The 11,116-nt window shown below is 42.8% G+C and overlaps 1 protein-coding gene across 1 annotated transcript in view; it reads right to left on the bottom strand.

Moving 5' to 3' along the window:
- Positions 1-1,030: 1,030 nt before the first annotated feature.
- Positions 1,031-11,116, bottom strand: part of LOC137434827 (neuropilin and tolloid-like protein 1) — a 123,309-nt gene continuing 113,223 nt past the window's right edge. The window contains exons 9-11 of the mRNA XM_068127959.2: positions 8,301-8,414; positions 7,642-7,944; positions 1,031-2,717 (exon numbers count right to left, since the gene is read on the bottom strand). Of these exons, the coding sequence (XP_067984060.2) occupies positions 1,954-2,717; positions 7,642-7,944; positions 8,301-8,414 (1,181 nt within the window). The 3' untranslated portion in view covers positions 1,031-1,953. The remainder of the gene's footprint in view (positions 2,718-7,641; positions 7,945-8,300; positions 8,415-11,116) is intronic.

The following is an 11,116-nucleotide window of genomic DNA, read 5'->3' as shown; positions in this document are numbered from 1 at the left end:
TGCTCGAGCGTCGCCTCTCTGCTGGGTGTCGTGCCTGTGGGCTGATCCATGCTGCTCGAGCGTGCCTCTCTGCTGGGTGCCGTGCCAGTGGGCTGATCCGTGCTGCTCGAGCGTCGCCTCTCTGCTGGGTGCCGTGCCTGTGGGCTGATCCGTGCTGCTCGAGCGTCACCTCTCTGCTGGGTGCCGTGCCAGTGGGCTGATCCATGCTGCTCGAGCGTCGCCACTCTGCTGGGTGTCATGCCTGTGGGCTGATCCGTGCTGCTCGAGCATGCCTCTCTGCTGGGTGCCGTGCCTGTGGGCTGATCCGTGCTGCTCGAGCGTGCCTCTCTGCTGGGTGTCGTGCCTGTGGGCTGATCCGTGCTGCTCGAGCGTGCCTCTCTGCTGGGTGTCGTGCCTGTGGGCTGATCCGTGCTGCTCGAGCGTGCCTCTCTGCTGGGTGCCGTGCCTGTGGGCTGATCCGTGCTGCTCGAGCGTGCCTCTCTGCTGGGTGCCGTGCCTGTGGGCTGATCTGTGCTGCTCGAGCGTCGCCTCTCTGCTGGGTGTCGTACCTGTGGGCTGATCTGTGCTGCTCGAGCGTCAAGCCTTTGTTAAATGTATTCTTGAAGAAACCAGCGGGATTTTGATTCTGACTGTGGTAAACCATGTTCTAACCGCTCGAGCGTAATTCCCTTTGGTCATTCATGAAGCGCATCACTCCGGCGCGGCAAGTCCGCATTGGCTGTCCCATAGATGCGACAATATGAAGCTGTGTCGATATCCATGTCATCACGTTGATCTCCATAACCCAGGTTCGATGTTTATGAAGACGGATTCGTCGATGATACCAGATTGGCATCTGTCACGCCGTATTGGCATCTAAAATGGTAAGTTGGTGTCTGTGACATCACCGACTACTGTGATAACGTGATGGACGAAACGCTTTTGATCGATAATGAAACGCATGAAGGGAAAACAAATGCTTTTCCCGCATAGGGGAAAGATCCATTGAAATCACAGATGTCATGAACCCAGTGAAACAATTAGGAAAATGTAAAATTTAATTCTCTTTAATAACACGATGTTAAGGCGTGAAAGAATACGGCAGAATATAAATAGAACATTTCAAAAGCATTCGGTTAAATGCAGGAAAATAAGACGAATTCCATGACCCGAGGCATTAGCAGTTATATCCATAGTATTAAATAATATCATAGTTTATATTAAAGTAGAAATAAATAGCGTTATACAATGGTATTGCAACAGCATTCTGCCTGCAATATGTTATTGCTTTAATTAATTGATTTACACGTTTTTGTTTGTGAATTTTTTTTTTACCAAAGTACATTTATTGCCCTATTCACACTTTTATTCCAAAATAATCCAAAAAAAAGCTCCAATGAGTATTTGAAACTCGGTAAGATTTTCATTTTCAAAACTCATGCACATTGGAGCGATGCATCCACCATACTTTACCATTGGATCCAGTGGTTGAAACTTGCCAGTGAGTGGCACCGCACACTCGGTGAGACACAAATGAATTCCACTCGCTTGGAGATTTACCACGTGTTACTTTCTTGCTGATAACATCCGGAGTTCCACTAGCTGGAAAAATCCTCATCGACCTTTTGCGTCCTCACCTCAAACCCATCCGGTGTCCTTCACGACAGCCTCATTTCAGGAAGCAAGCCCATGGAAGGCCTTGGTTGCTCCACCGGCTTCCATGCACGTGCCTTGTTCGTCGTTTCACGATCGACACGCCACATGGATCTGAGGCTCCTCCGCTGCTTTTCAACATGTCTTTCCTAACATTTTAGTGTCCCTCTACCTATTTCTATCTCTGGATTGCTTGCTTTCAATTTTCAAGCCAATCGTTTCATTAAACGTTAATGAGCTTGAACAGATTTCTTCCACTAAAATATTGGTGCCATGTGACAAACAAAAGGCATTGTGGCAATGACAAAGGACCTCACTCCTCTAGAAGTCCATGGAAGCTGAGCGATGAACAACTGCCTCAAAATCAGTGTCACACTCGCATTCACACTCACTCTCCAGGTCGTGAAAAGTAGGTGAGACCCAGTGACCAGAGGCTCTGTTATCGCGGCAACACTGTCGTGACAATGGCCCGCGGCACGCTGGAGCCTCTGGACGAAGTTGTGGTGGCGGTCGTGAAATTTTTGGTGGCCGGCGAGATGGCAATAATGATGGTGTTCCAACATAGGACCCACCAGGAAGCCGGTGTACATTCATGGGACAGCTTCCGTAGCCAAAACGATCTTCAACTTCTGGGCATCTGGCACCGTGACAGCCACTCGCCACTGGACAGGAGGACATGCAATGGAAAGGTGCTGCGACCTTGTTGACCATCCTGCTACGACACTTACAGGAAGTCACTTGTGAAGCAGGTAAGCAGTTCCCCACGAATGGTTGTGGCCCTGAGTCTTGAAGGTGCATCACCACACAAGTGTCGTGATAATGACCCACGCACCCATGGCTGCCTCTTTCAAATTTTTTACCGAACTCAGGCATGTGGGCTGCCTGCAAGTCAGTGTTTTGTGGATACTTGTGATTGCAATGCGAGGTGAGAGAGGAAGACCGGCGGAGGTTAGGCCGCTGGTTCGAGCTGAACTTCTGGTACTGCTGTCCCACTTTTCCACGTGGTCGTCCTCTTTCATCGAGACAGGCCGGCCTGCGTGAAGCTGGTGAAGTCTCATCACAGCATATCGCATCGTCGCCATTGCCTGTTGAAGACAGAGTATGGGTTTTGTACACACATTGCATCCTCAAGGGAGTGGCTGGCAGACTGGAGAGTGATGAAAGGAAAGGGAGGATGAATGTGGAGAAATATACAATGAGGAATGGGATGGAAATTAAAACAGGAGGGAATGGGAATGAATGGTGAATACAACAGGGTGTGGATGGTGGAGTGAAAACAACTGCAATTTCATCATGTTGTTAGCCACGAATGGTTATTATAAGATATCACTTAGAATTGTCGATCATTTCCATGAAGCAATGGTTCAGCCTGCAAGAATAGCACTTCCTGTTAATAAAGGGTCAACAAGGAATTTCCTTTCGCTCCACCGAACCCTCGGTACCCTTGATGGCATTCCAGACAGACATGTCTTTATGGAAATCAGAAGGATTTTCATCCTGTAATTATTGCTTCAGCTGTCATTCTCCATTTATTTAAATTTCTCCTAAATGTACGCAAGACCGAATTTGGCAGTCATGTTTCAGTTGATGATATTCTCAAGGTGTTGATGTTAGTGCACCTGTTCTCGTGACAAACTGTTTCTGTATTTGACACCATCTGAGGTCTGGTGAGTATATGAACATGGTGAGCCGAATTTACGAAAGGCTTTTGGCGAGCGTCTTCCGAACACACGCCTAACCCTTAAACACTGACAGACATCCTTGTACGCACACAGCTAATCACGAGTCTAAACAGCTGATTAGCCTGTGAAACCCTGCCCATATCTTCACGCATCTAAACAGCTGATTAGCCTGTGAAACCCTGCCCATATCTTCACGCATCGAAACAGCTGATTAGCCTGTGAAACCCCACCCATATCTTCACGCATCTAAACAGCTGATTAGCCTGTGAAACCCCACCCATATCTTCACGCATCTAAACAGCTGATTAGCCTGTGAACCCCCACCCATATCTTCACGCATCTAAACAGCTGATTAGCCTGTGAAACCCCACCCATATCTTCACGCATCTAAACAGCTGATTAGCCTGTGAAACCCCACCCATATCTTCACGCATCTAAACAGCTGATTAGCCTGTGAAACCCCACCCATATCTTCACGCATCTAAACAGCTGATTAGCCTGTGAAACCCTGCCCTTATCTTCACGCATCTAAACAGCTGATTAGCCTGTGAAACCCCGCCCATATCTTCACGCATCTAAACAGCTGATTAGCCTGTGAAACCCTGCCCATATCTTCACGCATCGAAACAGCTGATTAGCCTGTGAACCCCCACCCTTATCTTCACGCATCTAAACAGCTGATTAGCCTGTGAAACCCCACCCATATCTTCACGCGTCTAAACAGCTGATTAGCCTGTGAAACCCCACCCATATCTTCACGCGTCTAAACAGATGATTAGCCTGTGAAACCCCGCCCATATCTCCAACATCCAATTGAAATGATTCACTTTCATCGAGTCAAAGCGCCACGGATAATTATTGGACACGGGATTCATCTTATTGATCCTTATCATAGGTTGATCCAGTACATCTTGCATTTGATTCATCAGCCAACAAAATGATTCCTTCAAGAGAGCCATACACTCATCCTACCCTCCTTTACTCATCCGTCCCTCCTTACAATCATCCTTCCCTCCTTCCAATCATCCTTCCTCCTTCCAATCATCCATCCCTCCTTCCAATCATCCTTCCCTCCTTCCAATCATCCGTCCCTCCTTCCACTCATCCGTCCCTCATTCCACTCATCTGTCCCTCCTTCCACTCAACCATCCCTCCTTCCACTCACCCGTCCCTCCTTCCACTCATCCATCTGCTTCAAGGCCTTAAACACACCATTACACATGCTCTCTCCAACGTATAAACGTTTCTTTGCTATTTAAACGCCAAAAATATTGTATGGATTAAAACAATACTACCAAAAATTGTATGTATTACAACAATACGACCAAAAATTGTATGGATTACAACAATACTACCAAAAAGTGTATGGATTACAACAATACCACCAAAAATTGTATGTATTACAACAATACAACCAAAAATTGTATGGATTACAACAATACAACCAAAAATTGTATGGATTACAACAATACCACCAAAAATTGTATAGATTACAACAATACCACCAAAAATTGTATGTATTACAACAATACTACCAAAAAATGTATGGATTACAACAATACAACCAAAAATTGTATGGATTACAACAATACCACCAAAAATTGTATAGATTACAACAATACCACCAAAAATTGTATGTATTACAACAATACTACCAAAAATTGTATGGATTACAACAATACTACCAAAAATTGTATGGATTACAACAATACTACCAAAAATTATATAGATTACAACAATACGACCAAAAATTGTATGGATTACAACAATAATACCAAAAATTGTATGGATTACAACAACACGACCAAAAATTGTATGGATTACAACAACACGATCAAAAATTGAATGGATTACAACAATACTACCAAAAATTGTATGGATTACAACAATACTACCAAAAAGTGTATGGATTACAACAATACTCTCAAAAAGTGTATGGATTACAACAATACCACCAAAAAGTGTATGGATTACAACAATACTATCAAAACGTGTATGGATTACAACAATACCACCAAAAATTGTATGGATTACAACAATACTATCAAAAAGTGTATGGATTACAACAATACCACCAAAAATTGTATGGATTACAACAATAATACCAAAAATTGTATGGATTACAACAACATGACCAAAAATTGAATGGATTACAACAATACAACCAAAAATTGTATGGATTACAACAATACTACCAAAAAGTGTATGGATTACAACAATACTATCAAAAAGTGTAAGGATTACAACAATACCACCAAAAAGTGTATGGATTACAACAATACTACCAAAAATTGTATGGATTACAACAATACCACCAAAATTGTATAGATTACAACAATACCACCAAAAATTGTATGGATTACAACAATACGACCAAAAATTGTATGGATTACAATAATACTACCAAAAATTGTATGGATGACAACAACACTACCAAAAATTGTATGGATTACAACAATACGACCAAAATTGTATGGATTACAACAATACGACCAAAATTGTATGGATTACAACAACAGTACCAAAAATTTTATGGATTACAACAATACCACCAACAATTGTATGTATTACAACAATACTACCAAAAATTGTATGGATTACAACAATAATACCAAAAATTGTATGATTTACAACAATACCACCAAAAATTGTATGGATTACAACAATACTACCAAAAATTGTATAGATTACAACAATACTACCAAAAATTGTATGGATTACAACAATACAACCAAAAATTGTATGGATTACAACAATACTACCAAAAATTGTATGGATTACAGCAATACTACCAAAAATTGTATGGATTACAACAATACTACCAAAAATTGTATGGATTACAACAATACGACGAAAAATTGTATAGATTACAACAATACCACCAACAATTGTATGTATTACAACAATACTACCAAAAATTGTATGGATTACAACAATACCACCAAAAATTGTATGGATTACAACAATACTACCAAAAATTGTATGGATTACAACAATACTACCAAAAATTGTATGGATTACAACAATACGACGAAAAATTGTATAGATTACAACAATACCACCAACAATTGTATGTATTACAACAATACTACCAAAAATTGTATGGATTACAACAATACCACCAAAAATTGTATGGATTACAACAATACTACCAAAAATTATATGGATTACAACAATACTACCAAAAATTGTATGGATTACAACAATAATACCAAAAATTGTATGGATTACAACAACACGACCAAAAATTGTATGAATTACAACAACACTACCAAAAATTGTATGGATTACAACAATACGACCAAAAATTGTATGGATTACAACAATACTACCAAAAATTGTATGGATTAAAACAACACCACCAAAAATTGTATGGATTACAATAATACTACCAAAAATTGTATGGATTACAACAACACCACCAAAAATTGTATGGATTACAACAATACCACCAAAATTGTATGGATTACAACAATACCACCAAAAATTGTATGGATTACAACAATACTACCAAAAATTGTATGGATTACAACACCACCAAAATTGTATGGATTACAACAACACCACCAAAAAGTGTATGGATTACAACAACACCACCAAAATTGTATGGATTACAACAACACCACCAAAAAGTGTATGGATTACAACAACACCACCAAAAAGTGTATGGATTACAACAGTACCGCCACCCCCAAAAAGTAACATATTAAATTTGGCCAAAAGCAGCCAATGAGGAAGGTTATTGATACAGTATATATATTGATATATTGATATGCATAAAGAAATAGCTGCAAAGTGGAGCAATTCCCACCTTTTAGAAATGAGATGAACCGACGGTTTAACTACTCTGCACTACAGCAATTATTCACGTCATACGTGGGATTCCTTCTTTCGGAGAGGACAGAACAATATTGATGATGATTATTATTATTATTATTATTAGTAGTAGTGTTATTTTTCACAATGGTATTGTCAAAGATATAACCATGAAATATTTTTTGATGTTATCTTGTCACACTAACCATGTTTATTTGAATGATATTTTGTTAACATCTCATCTCAATCCCCTTTGTGTAAATAAAACTGATCAATATTCCAGCAATGTTATAAACAACAACAATTATTCTGGATAACTTTCAAACCAAAATAAAGTTGATAATATTTACCCCACAAACACCGTTCATAGGAACAGCATCTTCTCTTATTGCAAATTAAATGTGATTTTGAATATCCACACGGAAGTACACATGGAAGTGAGCTGAAGCAGGTGATGAAGCTGAAGCACCACCAGGTGATGCTTCATCATCGAATCGATCATTTCACTCACCCTGACAACATCTGCCGTGGACTGCCTCAGCCCCGTCCTCGCTACGCCCCGCTCTGAGCAAGTCATACAATGACGGGCCAAAGACCTCCTGAAGTTCTGACGTCTCTTGTGGGGATCCAGGGGTGGAACCCAAATTTGTACAGGATGTTTGGTCACCAGGGAGAGACAGCAATTTCTTTCGTGGTTGTCGCAGTTGGACACAGATGGACAAGGCGATTAGAAGAGCAACGATTCCAGCACAGACACCAACTAATGTACCATTGGCTGGAGTCATCTTCTGAAACACTGAGTGTTTTTGCTTCTCTGTGTGGAGACAGTGAAGGGACAGGTGGTGGAGGTGCAAAGGATAAAGAAGAATGAATGAAAGAAGAAATTTTATTGAGGGAATAAATGCAAATATAAGAAGAGAGTGAGTGATTCGTGCAGAAATTGGTAGGATAGAGGAGAAGAGGAACTTTTGCAGACCTTGTTGAAGATCACATTTCAAGCTCCTCTAACAGAGAAGCCACCTAATGTGTTAGGCAAGTCTCACCTGTGCACCTCATCACCATATCACAGCTACCCTTTCACCCACCTCTTTGCCATGTCACCATTACCCCCCACAGCACATTCTCTCTAAATCATAGGCCCCTCAATCCCATTTCCAAGATCCCTCATACCCTGGCAATGCTTTTCATCCCAGGGATAGACACAGTTCTGCTGCCCGTTGCACACGAGCGAGTTGTTGATGCACATGTTGCTGTGGCAGAAGAACATGTTGGCTTCACATGGTGCTGCAAGACAAGAGAAACAGTCCCCGTTGTTTTTTTTTTGTGAATATTAGATTGTTCTTCACGGTTCTGTTTAAATATGTTTAAACTTTCCCCTGCAGTGTTTTATTCAGTGGTATATTACAACACGCTGTTTTTCTTCCTATTTAAAAGGCTCTTTTCAATTTCTGCTCCAACTCATTCTATTTCAAAAAAATATTCAATCTCTTATAATTCTTTCTCACTACATGCTCTAAATTAATATTCATTCCACCCCTCCTCCATCGTTCTTAAACGGATCTCTAACTTGAAAATCACAATAAACCCAAATTGTTATAAATGTTTGTCTTTCATTAATCATCCACTTTCCAAACTCCCCCCTTGCCCCTCCCCTCCAAAGCTCCCCCCTTGCCCCTCCCCTACTAAACTCCCCCCTCTCCCCCTCCCCTCCTAAACTCCCCCCTAATTCCTCCCCTTCAAAACTCCCCCCCAAACCCCTCCCCTTCAAATCTCCCCCTACCATCCCTCTCCAATTCTCCCACCTCCCACCCCCTTCTCAAAGCTGCGTCCTCCCGACTTCATCTCCCTTCTATCTCATACCTCCACCTCCCCCAACCTTCTACTTTCCTCTGCCCCCCCCTCAAACAACCCATCACTGTGCCTCATCCCGTCACCATCAAACCTTTCGATGTCATCCTCCCTTTCTTGTAACTCTTCTGTAATCTCTGACACACTATTAACTGCTCTTTCTACCTCCCCCACCCATCCTTCATCTGCCCCTACCCCACCCCTCTCATACACCCGATGCTCCCCCTCTCTCCTCATTAATGGTATGGACCTAAAACATCCAGGGCCTTCGCTCAAACCTGATTGATCTCTCCATTCAGGTTGCTTCTGACAATCCAGATGTGATCTGCTTAACAGAAACTTTCCTCCTTCAAGATGTCTCTGATTCCTTAATATCTCTTCCTGGTTACTCCCTCCTCCGGTATGACAGACCTCAGCCTTGTCCTGGTGGTGGGGTGGCTATCTTTATCAAAAACTCTCTTCATCACTCTCCTTGCACTGCGCTCTCTCCAGCCAACCCACAGGAGTACCTTTGGCTAAGGCTTCCTCTCCGCTCCCACCTTTTGTTCATATGTGTTCTGTACCGGCCTCCAAACAGTGATGACTCCATTTACATGTCGCTGTCTGACAACATGGACCAACTTCTATCAACTCATCCCAACTCTCTCTTCCTCATATGTGGCGACTTCAACTGTCATCATGCCAGCTGGCTGGGTGTGGGTTCCTCTCTCACCAGCCATGGCATCTCAGCAAAGGACTTCTGTGACTCATTGGGACTGACACAATCTGTCAATTTCCCGACCCGGATCTCAGTCAATGGAGTATTTTCTCTTCCAGACTTGGTTATGACAAACTTCCCTGCAAATGTCTGCTGCTCTTCTTCTGCTCCATTCGGTTCTTCTGATCATGTGCTTGTTAAAGTGGACATCTCTCTGGCCATTCTCAGAGAGCCTCCTCAGCACCGACGAGTCTGGCTTTTCACTCAGGCTGACTGGCACTGTCTTCAAGCAGCCATCAATCATCTGGACTGGTCTCCCATCTCTACTGCTTCTGACATCAATTCTTCCTGGGAATTCTTCCAAAGCAAACTGCTCTCTCTCATGCACAGATTTATCCCATCTTGTCTTCAGTTGTTTTACCCTTCCTCCCGTCCATGGTACACTGAATCTTGTGGTGAGGCAGTTGCCCTGAAACAACTTGCCTTTGCCTCTTGGAAGGCAAATCCAACTGAAGGTAATCTCAGATCCTTCCACCAAGTTCGGAACAAGTGTGTGTCTACCCTCAGGAGTGCCAGAAAGCACTATCTCTCCACACTCAAGAATGAACTCTCAAACCTGTCTTCTTCCTCCAAATCCTGGTGGCGTCTGGTTAAATCCGTTTCTGGTGTTTGTTCCCCCTCCATCCCCTCCCTCACCTCAAATGGCTACACAGTTGACACCGCACATGACAAAGCCGAATGCCTCAACTCTGTGTTTGCCTCAAAATCTTGTGTCCCAAACCCATCTTTCTCTGTTCCCACCTTACCCAGTCTAACCCAACTGCTCCTGGACTCTGTTTCCTTCTCTCCTGAGAAGGTGGAGAAGTTTTTGTCAAACCTCGACTCTGATTCTGCAACTGGACCAGACGGCATCAGCCCATGGGTCCTAAAATCCTGCTCTGCGGCTCTATCTCACCCTCTCTCTGTTCTTTTCACCCTCTCTTTTGCTCAAGGTCATCGGCCAGCATCTTGGAAATCAGCAAACATTACTGCTTTACACAAAAAATGTGCAAAAACTGATCCTTGCATCTACAGACCAATCAGCCTTCTCCCAATTATCAGCAAAGTCATGGAATCCATCATTGCTTCGGATGTCAAATCCTTCCTCTTCTCAAAATGGCTTGATCTCCGATCATCAATTTGGATTCAGACCAGGTCTTTCTACTCTGGACATGTTGCATCTGCTGTCTCAACAATGGATGGAGGTTCTCAATGCCAAACAGGAAATCAGAGCTGTCTCCCTCGACATATCATGTGCCTTCGATACGGTCTGGCACCCAGCTCTGCTCACCAAACTCTCCTCCTATGGTATCCCTGGAAATCTCCATGCTTGGCTTGCGGACTTCCTCTCTGGTCGTAGTCACCATGTGGCCCTGAATGGATTTCTCTCATCGCCCCTTCC

The sequence above is a fragment of the Myxine glutinosa genome, chromosome 9, assembly GCF_964187855.1.
Source record: "Myxine glutinosa chromosome 9, kmMyxGlut1.1, whole genome shotgun sequence".
Lineage (NCBI taxonomy): Eukaryota > Metazoa > Chordata > Myxini > Myxiniformes > Myxinidae > Myxine > Myxine glutinosa.
Note: the sequence above shows the minus strand (reverse complement) of the source record. Positions and strands in the feature narration are given on the sequence as shown.